This window comes from Sapajus apella, unplaced genomic scaffold (assembly GCF_009761245.1).
Source record: "Sapajus apella isolate SASKATOON/1434 unplaced genomic scaffold, GSC_monkey_1.0 scaffold92, whole genome shotgun sequence".
In the NCBI taxonomy this organism is placed as follows: domain Eukaryota; kingdom Metazoa; phylum Chordata; class Mammalia; order Primates; family Cebidae; genus Sapajus; species Sapajus apella.
The window spans coordinates 4,169,376-4,194,888 of NW_022437032.1; the positions used below are offsets into that span (position 1 = coordinate 4,169,376).

The following is a 25,513-nucleotide window of genomic DNA, read 5'->3' on the forward strand; positions in this document are numbered from 1 at the left end:
ACAAAAAACATTAATATTAATTGTGTTTTTCAAGGGTATGAAAATATTTTGTTTTAGCATATTTGAATACATTCTCATCGTTGGTGGTCTTAAAACTGTGCAAGTCTGTGTGAGAAGGAGGAATTCCGAGTTGGTATAGAAATACTTTATTCATGCTAAACTACTGTATTTAGGACATCTTGCTACCAAAAGAAAAAGAATCGGTGTAATCTTTGCAGAGGCAGGTGGCCTGGGCTTTCTGCGTGAGTGGTCAGAAGACCTCTCTGGAGGGCTTTTTCTTGTGTGGTTCGTGTGTATTAAATCCTCCCTTAATAACATATTCTTACTATAACATTTAAAACGCTTGGCAACCAACAAAAGCCCCATCGGAGAGAGTGCGGTGGATCTCTTTAGAGCTCAAGAGAAGAGGCCTACGGATTCCATTCATTCATCCATCCAGGCTTCGACCCTTCTTTGGTTCTTTTCATATTGCAATTGCTTTTCCCGTGAATGATTTTTCTGCCCTCCGCTGCACACCCCTTCCCGGCTCTTGCTTTAACTTCTTCACTCAGCTCTTGAAAAGGTCCTAAGGAGAATTGGCAGATGGCTCGAGCATTAAAAACGTGTCTTCCTTTGTGGGTCTCCCTTTGTGGCCTGTGGTGTCTATTGTCATGCCAATGGCACTATAGGGAAAACAACACAGTTCTGAATATTAACCCAGACCCTAGCCGCAATTTGTTGTGAAAGCCCAACAAAACACTGAAGAAACTGTCAGCTTGGAAAGCGATCCAGGCGCGTTTAGTTATTTGCTACGCTTTTGGGGGAGGGCCAGGGTAGCAAACCTCAACTGGGAGATTGCAGGGAAAAGGGAGAAAAAGAAGCCTTTTTTGACTTTCCTGTCGAATTCTTTCATAGTATTTCCTTGAGTGAAACTTCACCATTTTCACTTAGTAAGATCAAAAGCAAAATGAAACAAGTATGTATATGTATATTCATGACGGGCTGTTACCTTTTTATCACATGAAGTCTTAAAATGTACTTTTCAGCACTATTTTGCAGGGTGAAAATGTTCAGGAATCATAGTGCCTTGATGACTAGATTTTAAGCCAGGGTATTTACCTACTTGCCATATCCTTTTGTGTATTTGTGCTATTATAGTTAAATTTTAAAATTTGTTTTTGCAATAATTCCTAACTAGCCAAAAATTTACAAAAAATTGTATGGAGAACTCCAATATGTCCTTAACCCAGATTCATGAATGATTACATTTTGTCACAGTTATTTATTTATTTAGAGACAGGGTCTCTCTGTGTCACCCAGGCTGGAGTGCAGTGGTGTGATCTCAGTTCACTGCAACCTCTGCCTCCCAGGTTCAAGAGATTCCCCTGCCTCAGCCTCCTGAGTAGCTGGGACTACAAGCCTGTGCCACCATGCCGAGCTGATTTTTTTTTTTTTTTTTTTTGTATTTTGGTAGAGATGGGGTTTCACCATGTTGGCCAGGCTGGTTTCGAACTCCTGACCTTGTGATCCATCCGCCTCTGCCTCCCAAAGTGCTGGGATTAAAGGCGTGAGCCACTGAGCCCGGACAATTCCCTTTTATGCCTTAAATACTTAAGTGCTTAATTCCTTAAAGGACATTTATATAACACAATTATGTACAGTTTCCAAAATAAAAAAATTGAACATCAGTATATTGCTATTAATCTAATTTTTGTAATCCATTGTAAAATTTTGCCACCTGTCCCTAAAATGTCCTTTGATAGCATTGTTTTCTTAGTTGAGGAAGAGACGGGGTTGGTCAGTTTTATTTGGTTGTCCTCTCTCCTTGGTCTCTTCCAACCTGGCAGAGACATGTTGGTCAAGCTCCTGACCTCAGGTAATCTGTCTGCCTCAGTCTCCCAAAGTGCTGGTATTACAGGCATGAGTCACTGTGCCTGGCTGTGTTTTCTTTTTTTTTGAGATGGAGTTTTGATCTTGTCCAGGCTGAAATGCAATGGAGCCATCTCAGCTCACTGCAACCTCCACCTCCGTGGTTCAAGTGATTCTCCTGCCTCAGCTTCCCAAGTAGCTGGGATTATAGGCATGTGCCACCATGTCCTGGGCTAATTTTGTATTTTTAGTAGAGACAGGGTTTCTCCATGTTGGTCAGGCTGGTCTTGACCTCAGGTGATCTGCCCACCTCAGCTTCCCAAAGTGCTGGGATTACAGGTGTGAGCCCCTGCACCATGTGTTTCTTAAGTGACAGTAGGTGAATTAATGGAGGTATGAGCCAAGGGGTGATGGGAGTCCATCAGAGAGAATGGTGATGTCTTTCCGGAAGACCTGACCTTCAACTTGAGTCTTAGAGGATGGAAGAGAGCAGGACTGGCTACATGATTTGTGGGACCCAATTCAAATGAACATGTGGGACCCTTATTCAAAAATTATTAAGAATCTCAAGATGGCAACAGCAGGGCCTTGAACCAAGTACGGGACCCTCCTGAACATGAGACTCGTGGCACGACTCAGATGGCATGCCCTGGTAAAGAGTTCTCCAGAAAGAACATCAAGATGAATCCAAGGCCGCAGCCTGTGACGGCGGGGGTGGCAGGCTACGGAACCCCAGGTTCCAACACTAGCTTCTTGTTCCCAAATAGGCTAAATTTCCTGAGCCTCTCCCTTGTGGGAGAACAGAAGAAAAGACCACACAGGCCAGTGAGATCCTGAGGCTCTGGAAGCGTTGATTCTGTGTTTCCAGAATTCACATACAGTACAGGCATGCCTTAGGACAAAGGTGGCACTGAGCTGTTTGAAAAACTGCTGTTCAAACTAGGAAGCAGGAGAAAGAATGAAGAAAGGCCACCTGCTATTAGCTAGCTAGGTGCTAGATAAGGTTTAATCTGTAGTTTCTTTATTGTTGAGATGGGGTCTCACTCTGTCACCCAGGCTGGAGTGCAGTGGCACAGTCACAATTCAGTGGAGTCTCCACTGCCCAGGCTTAAGTGATTCTCCCACCTCAGCTTTCCAAGTCACTGGGACAACAGGTGTTCGTCACGACACCTGACTAACGTTTTACTTGTTTGTAAAGATGAGGTCTTGCTATGTTGCCCAGGCTGGTGCTGCTTTGGCTTCCCAAATTGCTGGGATTATAGGCATGAACCACCATGCCCAGCCTAGTCTGTAGTCTGCTAGACGGCCCTGTGAAGGTTGTTTTTATGGGTGTGGATGTAGGGAAGGAGAAAATGTCTTTCTCTCACTCATTGCTCGGTTCATGGCTGAGGCCATGATACAAGGAGGAAAAGCATCCTGTCTGGGATGTTGAGCTAGCAAAGGGCGGAGGTAGGATGTGAATCCAGGCTTATCTGCGTGTAAAACCTTAGCCTTTAAGTCTAGGTACCTACTATGTGTCAGGAGCTCAGTTCAGCACTTTTGCATGTAATATCTCAACAGTTGCTACAGAGGGGCTCATGCCTGTAATCCCAGCACTTTGGGAGGCTGAGGTGGGCAGATCATCTGAGGTCAGGAGTTTGAGGCCAGCCTGACCAACATGGCAAAACCCTGTCTCTAATAAAAATACAAAATTAGCCGGGTGTGGTGGTTCATGCCTGTAATCCTAGCTACTTGGGAGGCTGAGGCAGGAGAATGGCTTGAACCCAGGAGGCGGAGGTTGTGCTGAGCCGAGATTGCGCCATTGCACTCCAGCCTGGGCAATGAGAAGGAAACTCCATCTCAAAAAACAAAACAAAAAAAAAAAAAAAAAAAGATTTGAGTCATTTTAAAACACATCTCTGAGTCCAAAGAAACTTATCAATCTAACCTCTTCATTGTAGGGTGGACAAACTGTTGAAAACCACATGGGGTAGTGCTTTTGGATAAACAAGCCTCCCCTTTCCTCCTACTTAAAATTCACGTTTAAACATCAGAGACTTAAGAGCTGTTCTTAGACCTTGATGGGTTTTTATGGTTTTAATTATAGAGCTGTCTTCCTAAATTAATAGCATTCAGTGGCACTGGAAATAAAGCCAGAAAAGAGAAGATCTTGGAGTTGTAGCAGACCCAGCAAAACGTAGTTTTGCTACTCAAGAGAATTGGGTTGGATTGGAAAAGAATAATTAGTGAAGGAATTATTTCTCTTTATTCTTGCCTTCCCAAGCCAAAAGTTTAATGGGGGCGGGGGGTTGCCTCGATTATTACAGGTGGTGAGGGAAATTGGATTTGCATTTTCACAAGATGAATTCCATGGGTCTTCATACAGGAATGCTTTCCCAGACTGACTTCTGATCAAGGGCTAAATGAAGCAAGCGGACAATTAGCATTGAAAGAAGTGCAAATAGAGGCATAATTAACACAATTGCTGATTCTTCTTTCCTGCTGGGGACATCTGGGCAGGCTGACCATAAGTCATAAGCCAAAGGTCTATGCTCTTTTGCATATCTTCAGCTTTCTCCTACATATGTGGTATAAAAAAATTGACCTGCTATCTTCCTTTTCCAGTTCTTTCTAGATAGTTCAGCAATGTTCTCTGCTCACCCTTTCCCATTTACAGAATCTCCTGTAACCTCAAGGATCTTACTTCCATTTGAGGATATATTTTTTCAGTTTAGCACAAAACCCACGTTGCACCATTATCCAGGATTGCAATTAATGTGACTTAAATTTCAAGACCTAAGGATGCACGTTTTTCTTTTTTGGAGTTGTATGTCATTGGGGTTAGTCGGAAGGTATAATAATGTAGGGAGTTGTTTAGCTATTCATTAACTAAATTGAAACTCTATATTCCTAAGATACGCTTTATGATTTTTTTAAAGAAGAGGATTATATTGATAGACTTTTCAATGTTATTGCAGCAGGACTGCTGCAAAGATCCTTCACTAGGGACCTCAAGGACCATTCCGTGAGCAAAGAAGTCCCTTCGCAGTTTGTCGTGTCTAAGACTCAGAGCATCAGCAGGTATGAGTGAGTCTCATTTGTAACAGATTTTGCCAAATACTTTTTCATACTGTCTTGTACAGATACAAAATTATTACTTATTTATTTTGAGATGGAGTTTTGCTCTTGTTGCCCAGGCTGGAGTGCAGTGACTGTAGCCTCCGCCTCCTGGGTTCAAGCAGTTCTCCTGCCTCAGCCTCCCGAGTAGCTGGGATTACAGGCATGTGCCACCACACCTGGCTAATTTTGTATTTTTAGTAGAGACAGTGTTTCTCCATGTTGATCAGGCTAGTCTTGAACTCCCAAACTCAGGTGATCCACCCGCCTTGGCCTCCCAAAGTGCTGGGATTACAGGTGTGAGCCACTGCACCCGGCCCAGATATAAAGTTATTTATTTAAATCCACAAAGTTCAGATTTTCCTTTCAAAGTACTCAATTTCATTTTATTACAAGTCATTGGTAAACTGATCTATTGTTTAATTAAAAAAAGACAAAACAAAAACAACCCACCAAAAACTCAAACTTGCAAATTGCACTGCTATCATTCCGGAAGGTATTTCCCCCTGTGAGGGTGTTCGCCTGCTTCATCACTTTCGGTCACCATACACTGGCAAGACCATTTATATATTTATTTTAAAAGCCACTGTAGGGTATAAACTTGTTAGATTTAAACTGCAGACTTTTTTTTTTTTTTTTTTTTTTGGGTAAGTTCCCACTATTTAAACAAAGCCCCAGGAAGTGGTAGTGATTATTTATAATAATCCTTTCAACTCTTTGCCTGTTTTCAAGTAACAGTCTTTTCTTTGGCTTTGGGGAATGCAGACAACTCTATTTGAATATGAAAATTTCAACTTTAAACCTCTGAACTCTGCTGGGTCTGCAGAGGCGTTTTAATGTCAACCCCAGGAAATGTACACATGAAGCAGAATTTACAACTCATCACTGTCATAGTTAGATTAGAGTGTGAGTTAAAGAGTAATACATTAACCAGGGTGAGTGCATGGAGACTGTTGTTGGAGATCTACAAAAGCAATCAATATCCTGCACAATGAAAAATGCAAGTATGGCTGGAGGTGTTCAGGGTCACGAAATAGGCCCACACATACTAGTGCCCTGGAATTTATTAAAAAAAATTTTTTTTTTTTGGTAGGCTGTTCTGCAGTTTGACTGAATTGTCATTTGCTTGTTTTGACTCAAGGGAAACATCTGGTTTCTCCCTGCAATGTAGACAAACTGCTCTTATGCTGAAGCTGTCATCCATGAAGCCATGGTTTGGGGCTCAATAGGCTTGCTTATGAAAGGCTTAGGGTCCGTTGCTACAGAAATAAACAGCTCTAATAATTGGAAGTTTGTTCCCGGGTATAAACTCTGATTGAGAGACGACTTGGGTGAAGTGGCGAAAGCTGAAAGGGATAGATTTATTAGAAGACTTTTCCTGATTTAGGATGTGTCAGGCAGAGAATTTTCCGCCTAACTTTTGCAAAAATCTCTTACCTTTTGTCGAGTTTCTACAACTGCATTTAAAAATCCTAGAGCCTCAGTATTGGAGATGGGGCGTTACAGGCTTCAGAAGAGAAGAGAAGAGAAGAGAGGTCTTAGGGGAAGAGCTCAGAGTTCCGTGGCCTTGGTTCGCAGGACCGGGCCAGGTTTTCCTGCATACTTTATAAAGAAGATATTCTTGGGTGTTTTTACTTTTCTTCTGGATCAGCTACACAATCTGTGGGACCCAGTGCAAAATGAAAAAGGTGGGGTGGGGGGTTGTTCAAAAAATATTAAGATCAGATGGTTAGATCTTGAGTTTGAAAAAAACCCAAAATTTATGAAGCATCTTAAGACATTTAGCAGTAAAGCGTCACCGAAGCTGGGCGCCCTGTGTTGTTGCATTGGTCCTTTTTCCATCTCAGGAGTCTCTGGGGAAGATGAGACCAAAACCAGCAACAACAAACAAGGAGCACTTGGGAAGCGTGCCTGTCAGGGGCGTGTTGGGAGGGCATTTTCTTTCTTTCCTTTTTTTTTTTTTTTGAGGTGGAGTCTTGCTCTGTCGCCCGGCTGGAGTGCAGTGGTGCGATCTCAGCTCACTGCAACCTTCGTCTCCCCGGTTCAAGCGATTCTCCTGCCTCAGCCTCCCGATTACAGGTGTGTGCCACCATGCCCGTTTAATTTTTGTATTTTTAGTAGAGATGGGGTTTCACCATGTTGGCCAGGTCTCGATCTCTTGACTTCGTGGTTCGCCCACCTCAGCCTCCCAAAGTGCTGCGATTACAGGCGTGAGCCACTGCGCCTGGCCTCATTTTCTTTCCTGTTTAGGTAAATTGCAGGGAGAGTGCCTGCCCTTTTTTGAGATTGGTAGTAATTACTGTCAGTGATGTTTTTCTTTCTCCTGGGACTTAGGAAAACAAGAACCTCTCTGTCAGATTGCCTCTCTGTATCTTGTTGTTCCGCTTTTTTGCAACAACGTAGAAGACTCAGAACCCTGGTTGATGTCAGGTTGGAAGTTACGAGGTTTGAGCCCTGTCCACAACCTTCCCAGGTTTTTCATTCTGGAAGTCAGTTCTGACCATTGAATCCCAGTGATTCCCCACTTCTCACTTTGGTCTCTCTTTTCTCTCCCTCTTTGTCCCCACCAACTTGAGAGCTCCTTAGAGAGGGACGTTTTAGTCAAATACTGACAGCCAAGCCTAGTGCTTGGCTGGTGGAAAACTCCAGTAAATATGGGAATGTAAATAACAGTATCTGCTTTTTATCTCATTTCTTCTTGCTTCTTTTTCTCCTTTTCATTCTGGTTTTATTTGTATTGTTTCTCATTACACACACACACACACACACACACACACACACACACACACACAATGTCCAGCATGAAGGCCTAAACTACATATCTGTAGATATTTAATTCATTTTTTTTTTTTTTTTGAGACGAAGTCTCGCTCTGTCTCCCAGGCTGGAGTGCAGTGTCTCCATCTCAGCTCACCGCAACTTCTGCCACCCTGATTCAAGTGATTCCCCTGCCTTAGCCTCCTGAACAGCTGAGATTACAGGGTCCTGCCATTGCGCCTGGCTAATTTTTTGTATTTTCAGTAGAGACAGGTTCACCATCTTGGCCAGACTGGTCTTGAACTACAGGCCTTGTGATCCACCCACCTCGGCCCCCCAAAGTGCTAGGATTACAGGCGTAAGCCACTGCACCCGGTCAATTTAATTAAAAAAAAAACCCAAAAACCAAAAAACAACAGAGACAGGGTTTTGCCATGCTGCCAAGGCTGGTCTCAAATTCCTGGGCTCAACCAATCCACCCACTTCGGCCTCCCCAAGTGCTAGGATTATAGATGTGAACCACCGTGCCTAGCTAAACTACATATTTTTCATTACCAAAAAAGGCAACATGGGGCAAGAAGTCCACATTGACAGTCAGTACTCTCTAGTGGCTCAATAGAAGGGGAGCGTCTGGGAAGCTGTCATTTTCAAGCTGCGCATCCGAGGCTGGTAACCCCAAAGCACTGAAATGCTAATAAATGACTATGGCTAAAAAACCCAAGTGACTGCCAGTGGTGTGGCTCCTGTGTCCTCCCTTGGAGGTGGAGCAGGAGCTCTGTTGGCGGATGGACAGTCTGTACAGTAGGTGTGTTTGTGTGAAGGACTGGCCTGCTGGGGTTACTCAGAAACTGCTCTGCAAACACAGAGGATTAAAGGGGTTTTTGTTGAGGCAGAACAGATGGACAGAGAGAGGCAGAGTTCACATTAGTGGGTCGTAAATCAGGACTCGCTTGCAGAAGGGAAAAATCTGAGTCTGGTCGCTTAAAAATCGGAGCAAATTTTAATTGTTATCTTTTTCTTATTAGGAAAGCAACCTTATGCTTAATGGAAAAACAATTCATGTGAAGAATTTGGAAAATACCTGTGACAGAGAAAGCCCTGCCGACCCTTTCAGTAGAATCTCCCTGATTTTGTCGTCTGTCCTGCTAACGTACACATGAGTACCTAGGCGATTATTATTTAATAAGAATGAAAACATATGCTCTCTTTGAGTTAAAGAGGGAGCCTATAACGAGAGCGTGAAGATCGGTGTGATCGCTAGGGCCAGATCAGCGGCATAAATTTTAGTAATCAAACGAAAGACAATGTGTAAATTTATGTTTGGGTAAGTTGGGGCAACTCAGGTGAAGGAAAAGTTCATTGGCGCTGAGGGCCATGTTGAATTTATGATCTTTCTGAGCTCCCAGAAAAACCATGCGTCTGTGCCTGTTTCTCCTTCTGCCCCCTAGTGGAGCAAGACGAGTGGTTCAGGCCATGAAAGCGTTCTGCCAATTAGACCCTCTCTTTACCCATTTCTCTCTATTGTTTTTTTTTTTTGAGGCAGGGTCTTGTTCTGTTGCCCAGGCCGCAGTGCAGTGGCACAATCTCCGCTCACAGCAGCCTCAGTCTCCTGGGTTCAAGCGATCCTCCCACCTCAGCCTCCCGAGTAGCTGGGAGTAAAGGTTCACACCACTACGCCTGTCTAATTTTCTGTATTTGTTGTAGAGACAGGGTCTTGCCATTGTTGTCCAGGCTGGTCTTGAACTAATATGCTCAAGCAGTCTACCTGTCTCAGCCTCCCAAAGTGCTGAGATTATAGTTGTGAGCCACTGCATCTGGCTTCTTTACCTATTTCTAATCATTTAATTGGATGTTCTCCAGTGTCTCTAAATATATTGACCAAAGCCCAAGATGTAATAAAACGAGGCCAGTGGGTCTCTCTCTAGCATGCCAGGGCTCCAGCTATTGGATTGAGTTTAACGTCATATTTTATGAAAATGAGGTACCATTAGAAGCTAGGTACTCACTTAGTAGGGTGAGATGCTCACACTAGGAGAGTCCAGAAGTCTTACCAACAATCGAGGGCTGGCTTCGCTCACTGCCGTTAGCTGAGTGCTTCCTAGAAGTCAGCAGTGTTTGTATCAGACCTTTTGATGCCAGTTCTTACTGTTTCATGACAGAATTTAATGACATATAAAAATTAGTTAAAATCGCTGGGCGCAGTGGCTCACACCTGTAATCCCAGCACTTTGGGAGGCTGAGGTGGGCGGGTCTCTTGAAGTTAGGAGTTCAAGACCAGCCTGGCCAACATGGTGAAACCTCATCTCTACTAAAAATAAAAAATTAGCCGAGTGTGGTGGCATGTGCCTATAATTCTAGCTATTCAGGAGGCTGAGGAATGAGAATTGCTTGAATCCAGGAGGTGGAGGTTGCCGTGAGCTAAGATCATGACAGTGCACTCCAGCCTGGGCAACAAAGTGAGACTCCATCTCAAAAAAAAAAAAAAAAAAATCAGTTAAAATGAAACCTTATGGAACCAATTAAAGAGAGTTGTTTCAATAAAATTGTAATGTTCTGAAAAATCTCGGTGGTAGTGAAGTACTTAAAAATAAATGGTATTTTAAAAATATAAAATATTGTAAGACACTGTAAAAACATAGAGTTGTGCACTTAGATTATTTTGTGTCTTTAAGTTCTTCTTTTTTTTTTTTTTTTTGAGATGGAATTTTGCTCTTGTTGCCAAGGCTGGAGTGCAATGGTGAGATCTTGGCTCACTGCAACCTCCACCTCCCGGGTTCAAGCGATTCTCCTGCCTCAGTAACTGGGATTACAGGCACCTGTCACCACGCCCGGCTAATTTTTTTTTGTTTTTAGTAGAGATGGTGTTTCACTATGTTGGCCAGGCTAGTCTCAAACTTCTGACTTCAGGAGATCCACCCACCTTGGCCTCCCAAAGTGCTGGGATTACAGTCGTGAGCCACCTTGCCCAGGCTTTGGTGTCTTTTAGTTCTTCATAAAGCCAAAGAAATGAAAGCTGGAAATCCTGGTTACTGCATGCTGGGTATTTGCTGAATATTCAAATGAAAACACCAAGGGAATACCAGATTCACGATTCCCATTTCACTCTTACTCTGTGGCGTCTACTATTGAAGGAGATGGAGGTTCATTATAATTATTATTGTTATTATTAGTTTTGAGATGGAGTCTTGCTTTGTCACCAGGCTGGAGTGCAGTGGTGCAATCTCAGCTCACTGCAACCCCTGCCTCCCAGGTTCAAGTGATTCTCCTGCCTCAGCGTCCCAAGTAGCTGGGACTATAGGCACATGCCACTATGCTTGACTAATTTTCGTATTTTTAATAGAGATGGAGTTTCACCATGTTGGCCAGTATGATCTCTATCTCTTGACCTTGTGATGCGCCCACCTTGGCCTCCCAAAGTGCTGGGATTATAGGCATGAGCCACTGCACCTGGCTCTATTATAATAATTATTAATATTTTTGAGATGGATGTTTGCTCTTGTTGCCTGGTCTGGAGTGCAATGGTCCGATCTCAGCTGACTGCAACCTCTTCCTCCTGAGTTCAAGCGATTCTCCTGCCTCAGCCTCCCAAGTAGCTGGGATTACAGGCATGTGCCTCCATGCCCGACTAATTTATTTAGTAGAGACAGGGTTTCTCCATGTTGATCAGGCTGGTCTTGAACTCCTAACCTCAGATGATCCGCCCGCCTCCGAAAGTACTGGAATTACATGCGTCAGCCACGCTTGGCCTTATAATTATTTTTTATTTCTCTCTTAGCTGAACATTTGTAAGTTATGTGGGCTTGTTATAAGATACAGTATCATAAAGATTTTGTGGTGTTGCTCCCTGTATGTGAATTTTACCCATCACCAGAATAAATTCTCTCTTCTTCTCTGGGCTCACTCACAGCGTGCGGGGCCACCTGGCGCCACCTGGCTCCTTCCGTCTTGCTGTTCCCTGCTTTCCTGATGCTTCGGGTCTTGCTGAAGGAGTTCTAGCCTTTGGCCGTGTGTGTGCTGTTAGCTGTTCACTTGTCCCACTTTCTTGCATCCCAGGCTGCCTTTCGTCTGTTACTGGTAAACACAGTGTCCTTCATCTGTCTAATTCTGGCCTCAACTCTCCTACAGAGCGTTTGTTGACAGCCACCACTCTGATTCTCCAACCTCTTTCATCCATTATTATTATTAGTAGTAGTATTATTATTATTGAGACAGAGTCTCACTCTGTAGCCCAGGCTCGAGTGCAGTGGTGCAATCTTGCTCACTGCAACCTTCGCCTCCTGGGTCCCGGTTCAAGCAGTTCTCTTGCCTCAGCCTCCTGAGTAGCTGGGATCACAGGCATATACCATCATGCCTGGTGAATTTTTGTATTTTTAGTAGAGATAGGGTTTCACCATGTTGGCCAGGCTGGTCTCGAACTCCTGACCTTGTGATCCGCCTGCCTTGGCCTCCCACAGTGCTGGGATTACAGATGTGAGCCACTGTGCCTAGCCCAGTCATGTTTTTTGGATTGCACTGAACTCACTGATTTTTTTTTTTTTTTTTTTAAGACTTAAGTCTTGTTCTGTTGCCTAGGCTGGAGTGCAGTGACATGATTTCGGTTCACGGCAACCTCTGCCTCTTGGTTCAAGTGATTCTCCTGCCTCAGCCTCTTGAGTAGCTGAGATTATAGGCGCCTGCTACCATGCCTGGCTAATTTTTTTATTTTTAGTAGAGACAGGGTTTCACCATGTTGTTCAGGCTGATCTCCAACTCCTGACCTTGTGATCTGCCCGCCTTGGCCTCCCACAGTGCTGGGATTACAGGCGTGAGCCACCGCACCTGGCACTCACTGTTTTTATTCCGTACCCTGAAGTCGGATGCAGGTGCGGATCCCAGCACTGGCCTGTTCTAACTCTGGGTTGTTAGGGGAAGGTGGAGCATCCTGAGTCTCCTTTCCTTGTCTGGAAGCTAGAGATGGGAAGGCTCTTGTGAGGATTAAATGAAACCATCAAAATATGTACAGTGCTGAGCACAGCATTAGCATTTAATGTTAGCTTTTACTGTTTATCTAGATTAACAACTAGCAAAAATTATATAGTCTGATTATAATCATATAAATCAAAGCATATAGCAATTGTAAATTAAAAAGTAAACCAGTCATTTGGAATTAGCTTCTTTCTTTCTGGTGGTATTGAAAATTAAGACTTTTTCCTTCCAGTACTTTCCATCTAAGTCACTATTAAGGTAAATGATCTTTCATGAAGGGCACAAGTTATTCCAGTGCCCTGTGAAGTGGGCATTGACTTCTGGAGTGGGCTCTGGAGCAGATGAGCCCTTTCCTGGAGGGACAGGAGATAATGGTGCTGGGGTTGGCGGCAGCCGTGGGTGGGAGCACGTACTTCTGGGCATATCGCGTTGTTGGCTTTGCAGGCTGGACCTTCTGTAAAGACAGGTTGAATTGAATGAATTAAGATGGTGGTGTATCTTGAACCTGTTGCTTTGCAGGCACGGTGAAGGTGAAGAGTTCCAACATCCAAGTTGGAGACCTTATCATCGTTGAAAAGGTGAGCAGGATCTGGAAGCGTGCGTGTGAATGCTGCTTCAGGTATTCTAACGTGTAATTTGTGTATCTGGCAGACAAATTGAATGATGCATTTTGGGATTCTGTCCAACAACTTTGCCTGGGGAGAAAATCTCTTTTCTGTGAAACAAACACACACACACACACACACACACACACACACACACACACACACACACTCTCTCTCTCTCTCTCTCTCTCTCTCTCTCTCTCTCTCCCCCCCCCCCCCCCCCCCTTCAAGGTTTATATGGGTTGGTTAGCCAGAATCCTGCTTACAAACACAAGTACAAGTTTCAATTCTGTTCGATGTGCTTATTATTTTGAGATAAAAAATATCCTAAAATCTTTCCTAGAAGTCAGCTTACTACATAGACACTTACAATATTTACCTCGTTTACCTTTTGAGCCATGTCCTGATGTAACCATTGTGCTTGTCTATTATTTTATGGGAGCAGGGATTAACTGTAACCTGAGAACAGTAAAAAGACCCAAAATACAGTTTAAAAAATAGCCATGTCAGTGTGTTTGTCACATTAGCAAACACCCATGTCTTTTTCTAGTGTGTATATTTGGAAGGTATTGGATTTTCAGGGGTGGCTCTGGAGAGGCTTGGAATAATATTTGATTAGAAAAGCGTTGTGTCTTAACTTGTTTCTGTAGAAATTGAGCTATGCTCTTTTAAAAGGATTAAATCCAAGAACTCAAAGCTACTTTGAGGTAAAGTGAAACTTGCAGGTGGCAGCCCAGAAGAGCCACACAAACCCTCTCTATGTTATCACATACTTTTCTTTTCATAATTAAATGGGGTCTGCTGGCTGTCCCCCTCCCCCTTTTTTTCAGAATGGGTTTTGTTGCTTCCTACTACTTTCGTTCCTTATTAAAATCCACTAAAAGCCAAACATCAAGCTGGGGAGTTGGTAGAAGCAGAAAACGTGAGCGGAGGGTCTGGCTTGAGTCTCAGCAGACGGCCTGGAAGAGAGCCAGCTGGGGAGGCAGGCTTTCGGGATTTCAGGAGGTAATGGTTGAATTCGCCAGAAAACTAGAAGCTCTCTTTCCAAGATAAGATTTTGATAGGGGATTAGTAAAGTAGCAGCAGTGTGCATGATTCTGCAGATTCAAAACAACGTAAATCCCCAAATCTGTCTTTGACAAAGACAGAAGCTTAAAAGAGGTTGTGAGTTTCATCCCCCACCTCCAAACCCACCGAGGGGTTGGGGGTGGGGGCGGAAACTCCTACCCCCACCCCCGCCACACGGGCATTCATTCACAGTAAGTCTTTCTTTTCATAACACAGAACCAGCGGGTCCCCGCCGACATGATCTTCCTGAGGACATCAGAAAAAAACGGTAAACATCTGAGATCAATTTGGAAAATAACCATTAACCTTTCAGTGGTAATTAGGAAAAATCATTTGAAAATGTCACAAAGTAGATATCATTTTGGACCCATGGAGGTAAATCAAAAGCATCTTTTTCAATAGACCATTCTTTTCAAACAGTGTTGGTCTTTAAAAGTCAATAGATTTTGGTCATTAAAAAAATACAGTTTGTCAAGCACCGGCTGACTCGCAGCTGGGGAAGTCACGCGTACAGTGGCCTTGGTTTTCCTCCCTGGGCTGTGTTAAGCTCCGCTGCAGGAGCTGGGATGAGGAAGTGTTTCTAACATGTAGAAGTAAATAGAAATCCCCTCTCTTCTAAGCTGATATCAGGAGACGTGTCTTGAGTGGGGGCAGTACAGAAACTGGGGAGGGGTGGGCATCTTTTCTGCCCTTCGTTCATGAGTCGGGGGACATTGCCATAGGACCTGTTGATTTATTTATTGTAGCCTGAGTTTGCGGGGTGAGAATCTCTGAAGTCTCTTACCTGACAGTTATTTCCTTGGATGGCAGCTGCCATTGCCTGCCCACTCTATCAGTCTGCTAAAATTGCCTTAGTTTTTTTTTTTTTTGAGACAGGGTCTTGCTCTGTCACCCAGGCTGGAGTGCAATGGTGCGATCTCTGCTTACTGCAACCTCCACCTCCTGGGTTCAAGCCATTCTCCTGCCTCAGCCTCCTGTGTACTACCATGTCTGGCTAATTTTTATATTTTTAGTAGAGATGGGGTTGTACCGTGTTGGCCAGGCTTGTCTCGAGCTCCTGACCTCAGGTGATCCACCCGCCTCGGCCTCCCAAAGGGCTGGGCTTACAGGCATGAGCCACCGTTCCTGGCCTGAATAGCCTTAGTTTTAATTTTTGTTATTGAAGCTGTTCTGAGGAATCAAGGCTGTTTTTCCCTTATCTGGCATAATTGAAGGTTTCTGAACACCTGAAAAATTGACATTCATATGCCTTTGAGGACACTGTGACACATTTCGTTATGAATGGAATTAAAGTAAAATTTTATACTAATGAGTAATCAGTACAGGAGGTAAAAGGCACTAGATTAAAACAGTCTTTGAAAAACTGCAGCTTTGTCCTGAAATTCATTCTAGCGTCCTGTTTAGTGCAAACAGAGCATTACGGAATAGGGCCCCAGCATGCTCTTTTTTCTTAAAAAAAAAAAAAAACCCACAAAACAAAAACAAACCCCACAAAATTATGAGTGCTCTACATAAATAGTTCTCAAAGTCTGAACTGCAATGGGGCACGTTCTGTCTGATGGAAGATGTAGCTGACGACTCGCATGGATCTGTATGTGAGACTGAAAGATACGCCTCGGAAATGTGCCAGCCCATAATGAACTGGCGCTGGCCTGGACTGATCGGCACTGTTCTGAGCTCTGTACAGATCAGTTCTTTAGTCCTTGCAGCGCCTCTGCAGGGTCAGCGCTGTTCCTAGCTCCACTTTTACACATGAGGAAACCGAGGCGTAGAGAGGATAGGCCGCCATCAGGGCACAAAGCTAGTATGCGGCAGAGCCTGGGCCTGCACTCAGGCGGTTTGGGTCCTGAGAAGGTGCTGGCGATGCCTGGCCAGACGGCTCGGAATGCTGGGGTGCTGGCCACCGCTCTGTCTCCCCACTGAATCCTTACAGCAAGTTTGCGAGGTCTATGTTTCTCCACATTTCACAGACACTGAAGTTTAACAGGGACAAGAAACTAGCTCGGGATCACAGTGGTGGAGTGGGGATTTGAACTCGGATCTTTCTGACCTCAGAGCTGATTATGGAAGAAGTGGGAAATAGGATATTATTTTCCCTTGTGGTCTCTGGCCATCGGTTGGCTGTTTTTACAAGGACCAGAGCAGCCACTGCCCAGAGCTGCCCGGGGAAGGGTCCTTGGGGTGAAGGTGACAGTGCCCAACTTCCTTCCACAGGGTCATGCTTCTTGCGGACAGATCAGCTGGATGGGGAGACGGACTGGAAGCTTCGCCTCCCTGTGGCCTGCACACAGAGGCTCCCCACTGCCGCTGTGAGTAGCTTTCCCTGCAGAAGCCCATGCGGACAGCCTGTGTTAGGAGGTTCTCAAACTCAGGTACCCCGGGGGCCAGGCATGGGGTGTCAGCTCTGAAGTGGGGCTGGTGAGGGAGCGTGGGGTTCTGGAGAGCCTCTGGGACTTGGTGGCTTCCACAGATCTGGCCAGGCCAAAGGCAGACCCCCAAGTGCGGAGAGTGAGCTCTCTCATGGGAAGCTGAAAACCATAAGAAACCTTGCCAAGGTGCCTCACCAGAATTTAAAAGCTAGGCCAGAGCATGTCAGTCCTCTGCACCAAACCTACGAAGGGGCCGAGCACAGTGGCATACGCCTGTAATCCCGCCACTTTGGGAGGCCGAGGTGGGTGGATCATGGGGTCAAGAGATCAAGACCATCCTGGCCAACATGGTGAAACCCCATCTCTACTAAAAATATAAAAATTAGCTGGATGTGGTGGTGCACATCTGTAGTCCCAGGTGCCCTGGAGGCTGAGGCAGGAGAGTCACCTGAACCTAGGAGGTGGAGGTTGCAGTGAGCTGAGGTGGCCTTCATTTCACTGCACTTCAGCCTGTGTGGCAGAGTGAGACTCTATCTCAAAAACAAAAACAAAAACAAAAACAAAAAACCTACGACGGTAGGCCAGGCTCAGTGGCAGGCACCCGTAGTCCCAGCTCTTTAAGAGGCTGAGTTGGGAGGATGGCTTAAGCCCGGGAGTTGGAGGCTGCAGTGGGCTATGGTTGTGCCTGTGAATAGCAACTGCACTCCAGCCTGGGCAACATAGTGACACCTGTGTCTAATATAAAAACCCTCCAAAGATTTCCCATCTTACTGAGAATGCATTCTGCGGTGCTTGCTGTCGTCTTCAGCCCCTTCTCCTTTGTCTCTCTGCTGGGAATCCGACCTCAGTGCCTGGCCCGCTCTCCCCTGCCCGCCAGCCTCTCACTGACTGTGTTTCTGCCTCTGGATGTTGGCTGTTGCCATTTCCTCCACCGGGAGCCCTCTGACCCCTGGCGAGTCTGCCTGGCGGGGCATCTCCACACTCCACTGAGCTTTTGCGCACGTGTCTCCTTTTTGGAGAGGCTCTTTCTGCAAACCTCTCCCTGCATTCCTGCTTCGCTCACTTCCAGGCAGTGTCCCTGCGGGTGGGCTCTGCCTGTTGTATTCTCTGCCATATCCCCAGTGTGTATGATGGGGCGAAGCCCAGGCTGAGAGGAGGGCCACAGTAGTTGGCTGAGTGTAGCTTAAGTGCCCAGTGACTGGCAGGCCCCACCGAGGTCTGGAAGGATGAAATGGGACACAGAAGCTTTCCTGTGCTCACGCCACATGGATCCAAGCCACTCCTTACTGTGTCCCCTGAGGAAGGAGGAAACTTCCATGTCTTGGCAAGATTGACGTAACAAGAAATGTAGCCACCCTGTGGATGATTTGTCATGGCTAATAAAAAGCGAAATAGCACCATTATTACTGTTAATTTTAAACCAGGAATTAATTAATTACTTTATGTATTTATTTATTTGATGGATCTTGTGCTTGTCACCCAGGCTGGAGTGCAGTGGCATGATCTTGGCTCACTGCAAAGTCTGCCTTCCAGGTTCAGGCGATTCTCCTGCCTCAGCCTCCCCAGTAGCTGGGACTACAGGCACTGCCACCATGCCCAGCTAATGTATTTTTAGTAGAGTTGGGGTTTCACCATGTTGGTCAGGCTGGTCTTGAACTCCTGACCTCAAGTGATCCACCCGTCTCGGCCTCCCAAAGTGCTGGAATTACAGGCGTGAGCCACCACTTCCGGCCTTAGAGTGTAGTTTCATTTTCTTTTGCATCTGCACGATATTCCAAGACGTGGTTATTACAATATATCCATTTCCCGTTCTCTAATATTTCTGGGCGTTTTTTGGTCTATCTAACACTTTATAATGAGGTATCTTGGTTATAAGCAAAATTTATCTAGTGAGGCAATTCCTGCTTCCCTGTTTTTTTCTAGAAACCACTCCTACTTCCCTTTAAAAGGTCAGGTAAAAGCAAGGTACAAAGAAACTTGTAAATGACTGGGTTGGGGACATGCCACAACAGGCTGTTGGCAGGAGCTGCAGATTTGAGACCAGACACACCAGACACCTGCTTCTAGCTCATCTGGCTGCTTCAGGCCTGGCCAGCAGGTGTGGAAGCCAGGCCCCATAGTGACTCTGTACTGCCCCCCTAAAATGTAGCGGTGGTGTGGCCGTTTCACAGGCCAGAGACAGACTAGAGGGGTCATTCCTTTCTCCAGATTCACACACCTGGTACATGGGGGCTGGGGTTTGCTCTTAGCTCTGTTTGTGCAAAGCCTCATCTTTGGCCAACAGGCAGTTGGCCGAGTATGGGAACTCAAGAGCCCCTATAGCAGATTACCTTGCTATTAAAAGAAAAGCAATGGAGAAAAAGCCAACTCTAGAATAGAACCTCCTGTCCCCATGCCGTGTCTCTGTGTGAGTGCAGGAGTGGGTGTCTATCCCACGTAATCATACATTGTTAGCTTGGCCTTTAACTTGCTGCATGATCTGGGCCCCGCCCTGCCATTTCCTCTTGGGAACTGTCTGTGCCAGTGCAGGGATTCCTTCCCTGTCCTGTCGCCGCCTGATGGGGCTGTCTGCTCCTGAACCTTGTTTCCATTTCCACTCTGCGCTTTGGCCTGTCCCTTCCTCCTCCCGGGCTTCCCTCCTCCCCGCTCCATTGCCTTTCCTGTTACCCAGTCCCCGTCTGCTTCCTTTATCCTTTGTTCTGAAAGCGACCGCTGCTCCCCCGACTGTACCTGTCTTGCGCCACTACTCATATGATGCTTTGAAATGGAGTTTTTGCCACGATGGTTCACCTTTAGTCTTTCTTATCACCTAAGATTGACTTCTTGTTTGCTTTTTTAAAAAAAATTGTGCTGGCTGGGCGCGGTGGCTCATGTCTGTAATCCCAGCACTTTGGGAGGCTGTGGTGGGCAGATCACAAGGTCAGGAGTTCGAGATCATCGTGGCCAACATAGTGAAACCCCATCTCTACTAAAATACAAAAAATTAGCTGGGCATGGTAGCACGAGCCTGTAGTCCCAGATACTCAGGAGGCTGAGGCAGGAGATCACTTGAACCCAGGAGGCAGATGTTGCAGTGAGCTGAGATTGCGCCACTGCACTCTAGCCTGGCGACAGAGCGAGACTCTGTCTCAAAAAAAAAAAATTGTTCTAAGAGACATATAACATAATATCTACCATTGTAACCATTTTTTTTTTTTTTTTTTGAGACGGAGTTTCACTCTTGTTACCCAGGCTGGAGTGCAATGGCATGATCTCGCCATTGTAACCATTTTTAAGTGCACAGTTCAGTGGCGTTAAGTACATTGACCTTGTCATGCAGTCATCAGCAGTGTTCAACTTCAGAACTTTTCTCATCTTTCACAACTCGAACTCTGGACTCATTAAGCAGTAACTTCATTTGCTGCCTTGGCCCAGCCCCTGGCAACCATCTTTCTGTTTTCTGTCTCTGTGAATTAAACCACTCTTAAGTTCCACCTGTAAGTGGAATCACATAGTTTTTGTCTTTTTGTGACTGGTTTATTTCACTTAGCATAACGTCTTCAAGGTCCATGGTACTGTAGCATGTCAGAACTTCCTTCCTTTTTAAGGCTGCGTACTATTCCCTCGTCCGTTGAGACCACACTTTGTTTAGCCATCCACCCACTGATGATGTTTGTGTTGCTTCCCCTTCTTGGCTATTGTGAGTAATGCTGCTCTGTACATGGGTGGGCAGATGATCACTTCAAGTCCCTGCTTTCATTTCTTTTGTGTATACCCAGAGGTGGAATTGCTGGATTATGTGGTAGTTCTGTTTTTGATTTTTTGAGGAAGTGCTGTGCTGTTTTCCAGAGCTGCTGCACCATTTTATGTTCCCACCAACAGTGCACAGGGCCTCCAAGTTCTCCGCATCTTCACCACACTCATTTTCGCTTTTGTTTTGATAGCAGCCATCCTTGTGGGTGTGAGGTGTTCTTACTTGCTTTTTCAGCTCTTCCCAGAGGTTTATACAGAGTAGATGCCCAGTAATCATTTGTTGAATGAGTATTTTCTTTTCTTTTTTTTTTCCAGACAGAGTCTTGCTCTGTTGCTCAGACTGGAGTGCAATGGTGAGATCTCAGCTTAGTACAACCTCTGCTTACCATATTCAAGCAATTCTCCTATCTCAGCCTCCTGAGCAGCTGCGATTACAGACACCTGCCACCACCCCCAGCTAAATTTCTTGCATTTTTAGTAGAGACAGGGTTTTTAGCATGTTGGCCAGGCTGGTCTCAAACTCCTGGCCACAAGTGATCGACCCACCTCAGCCTCCCAAAGTGCTGGGATTCCAGGCATGAGCCATAATGCCTGGCCTGAAGGAGTATTTCCAATGGTACAAACAAGTCTTGAAAGCCAGAATTTAGCAGAGGAGAATCTGCCCCTTTTGAGGGTATTAATAGGTGTGAAATATCACTCCATCTAGTCTGGACGGTGCTGGGTAAATGGACAGAAATAAGGGTCTTCACTGTAGAGTCTCTAAGGGTGTCTTGAGATACTGTATGCAGCGACTCCTAAACTTACTTAACAGAGACTCTCCTCTCCTCTCCACCTCCCCTGTAATTTTCAGAGCCTGTTTGCTCTGTTTGGGAAATACAGTTACTTTTGAAAAATAGCGGATACCTCCTGAAGTCTTGAATTGTGAACTGACTTTGCTTGACTCCCAAATGTGACTTCTGTTGAACAGGACCTTCTTCAGATTCGATCGTACGTGTATGCAGAAGAGCCAAATATCGACATTCACAACTTTGTGGGAACCTTTACCCGAGTAAGTGAGCTTATTTCACACGGGATCCTATCACCGAGAGTGTGTAAGGGATGAAGGCCAAGAAGTATAGACAGTTCTTTGTCAGGAAATAGTTTTATGCCGGGTGGGGACATAAAGAAGGCACCACCTTGAAAGCCGGCGTATTGTTTGTTAGTAAAGGTCGACACAAATGGAATTTTCTTTCGGCCTTGGAAGAGCTTGAATGACCTGATAACTTAGAGCCAAGCGTTTGCTGTAATTCACATGAACTCTGACACCTGAAAGCAGTTTTTCTTTCTGTGTCCTTCAGATGGATCTATATTCTATTTTTTTTTTTTTTTTTTTGAGACGGAGTTTCACTCTTGTTGCCCAGGATGGAGTGCAATGGCGCTATCTCGGCTCACCGCAACCTCCACCTCCTGAGTTGAAGCAATTCTCCTGCCTCAGCCTCCCGAATAGCTGGGACTACAGGCGTGCACCACCATGCCCAGCTAATTTTTGTATTTTTAGTAGAGACAGGGTTTCACCATGTTGACCAGGATGGTCTCGATCTCTTGACCTCGTGATCCACCCGTCTTGGCCTCCCAAAGTGCTGGGGTTATAGGTGTGAGCCACGACGCCCGGCCTTTTTCTTCGGGGGGCGGGGAGGGGGGAGACAAGAGTCTGCTTCTGTTGCTTGGGCTGGAGTTCGGTGGTGTGATCTCGGCTCACTGCAACCTCCGCCTCCCGGGTTCAAGTGATTCTCCTGCCTCAGCTTTCTGAGTAGCTGGGATTGCAGGCGTGCACCACCACACCTGGCTAATTTTTTGTATTTTTAGTAGAGATGGGGTTTCATCATGTCAGCCAGGCTGGTCTTGAACTCCTGACCTCAGGTGATCCACCTGCCTCGGCCTCCTAAAGTGCTAGGATTACAGGCGTGAGCCACCGTGCCTGGCTTTGTCCTCTTTTATTCATACAAATCCTGTCTGCCAGTTTCATAATTTTTAAGCCACTTCCAGACCTCTCAGAAGGGAAATTAGATTTGGATTTAATTTGTTTTTGGAGGCTGGGAGTGGTGGCTCATGCCCGTAATCCCAGTACTTTGGAAGGCTGAGGTGGGTGGATTTCCTGAGATCAGGAGAATTGCTTGAACCTGGGAGGCGAAGGTTGCAGTGGGCCGAGATTGCACCCCTGCACTCCAGCCTCGGCGGCAGAGTGAGACTCTGTCTGAAAAAAAAAATAAAATTTATTTTAGGAATATGGGTCAACACGTTTCTAGAACCCACATTACACTGTCCACGTTCTCTTTCTGTAAGCCACAAACAAAGCTGGCCTGCAAACAGCCTGAGTGGTTTGCTTTTACATTTTGATTCTCACCTTGTAAAACATTTTTCAGTGCTAAGAGGCCTGCACCTTTTTTTTTTTTGAGATGGATTCTTGGTCTGCTACCCAGGCTGGAGTGCAGTGGCGTGATGTCAGCTCACTGCAACCTCAGCCTCCTGGGTTCAATGCCTCAGCCTCCTGAATAGCTGGGACTCCAGGTGTGCACTACCATGTCCGGCTAATGTTTTGTATTTTTAGTAGAGACAGGGTTTCACTGTGTTAGCCAGGATGGTCTTGATCTCCTGACCTCCTGATCTGGCCACCTCAGCCTCCCAAAGTGCTGGGATTATAGGCATGAGCCACTGCTCCCCACTGAGGCCTGCACGTTTTAAATCACAGACCAACTTTTTCACGTATTTCTGTGGGAGATGAAAACCCCAAGGGCAGTAGTAGAAAAGCTCAGACCTCCCCTCATGGTGGAGCCGTCGGCTTCCAAACCGAGCCCTCAGTTTCATCAGGGGGAGCCTCTTCTGTTTCGAGCAGAGCAGGCCGGAAGCAGCCTGTGGATTCTGGGGAAGCCTCGGGGTGAACGTGTGTCCATTTGGTCTTTTCCAGGAAGACAGCGACCCCCCGATCAGCGAGAGCCTCAGCATAGAGAACACGCTGTGGGCTGGCACCGTGGTCGCATCAGGTGAGGAATGTGGTAGCAATTTGAAAAGGAAAGAAAATCCTTTTGTAATTAGAATAATCATCTGTCAGTTGGAAAAATTAGTGCTCGGTCAAATGGCATTTTCCACTTGTTCCGCCACCTCCAGGGAATTAAACTGACATCTAATTGCAGCTCGGACACTTAGAGGGGCCTGGGGGAGAAGCTGGCATGGCCTGTGGACCTTTCCGCAGCGTCCACTCCGGGAATAGCTCTAATTGCCATTCAGATTGACATTCTAATCTGTACCAGAGGTGGAGGCAGCCTGGACGTTCTGAGTGGCTGGAGGTTTTGTTCGTGGGGGATGTGGTGCTGGGACTGTGGCATCGGGCCCCCAGCTCATAGGAAAGGCGTAGGCTTGAGCTGGAGTGTCTGTGTTTAAACACCAAGAGGAAGCGGACATTGGTGCCTCTTCTTTCTTTTTTTTTTTTTTGCTTTTGTTTTTATTTTGAGACAAGGTCTTACTCTGTCACCTAGGCTGGCGTACAGTGGCATGATCTTGGCTCGCTGTAACCTCTGCCCCCTGACCCTGGGTTCAAGCGATTCTTGTGCCTCAGCCTGCCGAGTAGCTGGGACTGCAGGCTGCACCACCGTGCCTGGCTAATTTTTGTATTTTTTGTTTTTTGAGACAGAGTCTCGCATTTTCACCCAGGCCGGAGTGCAATGGCACCATATCGGCTCACTGAAACCTCTGCCTCTTAGGTTCAAGTAATTCTTTTTGCCTCAGTTTTCCAAGTAGCCGGGACTATAGGCATGTACTACCATGCCTGGCTAATTTTTGTATTTTTAGTAGAGATGGGGTTTCATCATGTTGGCCAGGCTGGTTTTGAACTCCTGACCTTGTGATCCACCCGCCTCTGCCTCCCAAAGTGCTGGGATTATAGGCGTGAGCCACCGCGCCCGGCCCTCCCTTGAGGTTTTTTTTTGCCACATTTCATTTCCACTTCCTGCCTTTATTTTCATCAAACTTTGGAATGTTTCTCAGTCCTCTGGATGACTAAAGAGTGAGATATTCTGCACGGTCACGCCTGGGCCACGCCTAAGCACAGCCACCCAGGGCACGTGGCGTGCAGAGGTTCACATTCCACCCCTCACCACTTAACATCCACATTGCCTGAACCAATTTTTTCCTACTTTCAAGTCATTTATTAACAAATAATTAATTACTACTTTGATAATTTGACTGAAAACTAAGTATCTCGTTTAGTTTGAATTTCCTAGATTACCTGGCAGGTGGTCATCTTTGAATCCGTCTGTTTTGTTTCTTTGTAAATTACTTGTTGGCTTTTTTTTTTTTTTTTTAAAACCGGAACTTTTTTTCTCCGGTTGGAGTGCAATGGCACTATCTCAGCTTGCTGCGGTGGCTCATGCCTGTAATCCCAGCACTTTGGGAGGCTGAGGCGGGTGGATCACCTGAGGTCAGGAGTTAGAGACCAGCCTGGCCAACATGGTGAAACCCCGTCTCTACCAAAAATATAAAAAATTAGCCAAGCATGGTGACGTCTGCCTGTAATCCCAGCTATTCGGGAGGCTGAGGCGGGAGAATCACTTGAACCTGGGAGGCAGAGACTGCAGTGAGCCAAGATTGTGTCATTTCACTTCCATTCCAGCCTGGGCCACAAGAGTGAAACTCTGTCTCAAAAAAAAAAAAAAAAAGATAAAATGAAAAGCAATATACTTTAGAATGGTTGATGTCAGTGTCAAACGCTTGTGTCTTTGGGTGGAATAGAGAGGTGGTGAAGGAGATGAGAGCACGCTGAGGTTGAAGTTGCCATGTCCCGTTGCATCTGGCGTAGGCAGGGCTGGAAATTCACGACTGCCTGTGGTGTGCCCGCCTCCTTACTAGACAGCCATGTGACTACGATGTACTTCATTTCTTGTGGACAGTTCAGCATTTCTTCTTTTCTAAACCTTTTGTGGAAGGATAGTACAGACACAGAAAATCCTAAACATGGTGCTCAGTGGATTTATTTTTTTTCTTCCCAACTTTTCTTTTCAGGGGGTACATGTGCAGGTTTGTTTTTTTTTTTTTTTTTTT

At 45.7% G+C, this 25,513-nt stretch overlaps 1 protein-coding gene across 3 annotated transcripts in view; it reads left to right on the forward strand.

Moving 5' to 3' along the window:
• The window catches only part of ATP9A (ATPase phospholipid transporting 9A (putative)), a 159,265-nt gene that overhangs the window by 54,178 nt on the left and 79,574 nt on the right, over nt 1–25,513 (forward strand). For all 3 annotated transcript variants that reach the window (XM_032255980.1, XM_032255977.1, XM_032255978.1), the window contains exons 5-9: nt 13,186–13,244; nt 14,556–14,607; nt 16,554–16,648; nt 21,408–21,488; nt 23,385–23,460. In XM_032255980.1, coding sequence (XP_032111871.1) covers nt 13,186–13,244; nt 14,556–14,607; nt 16,554–16,648; nt 21,408–21,488; nt 23,385–23,460 — 363 coding nt within the window. The remainder of the gene's footprint in view (nt 1–13,185; nt 13,245–14,555; nt 14,608–16,553; nt 16,649–21,407; nt 21,489–23,384; nt 23,461–25,513) is intronic.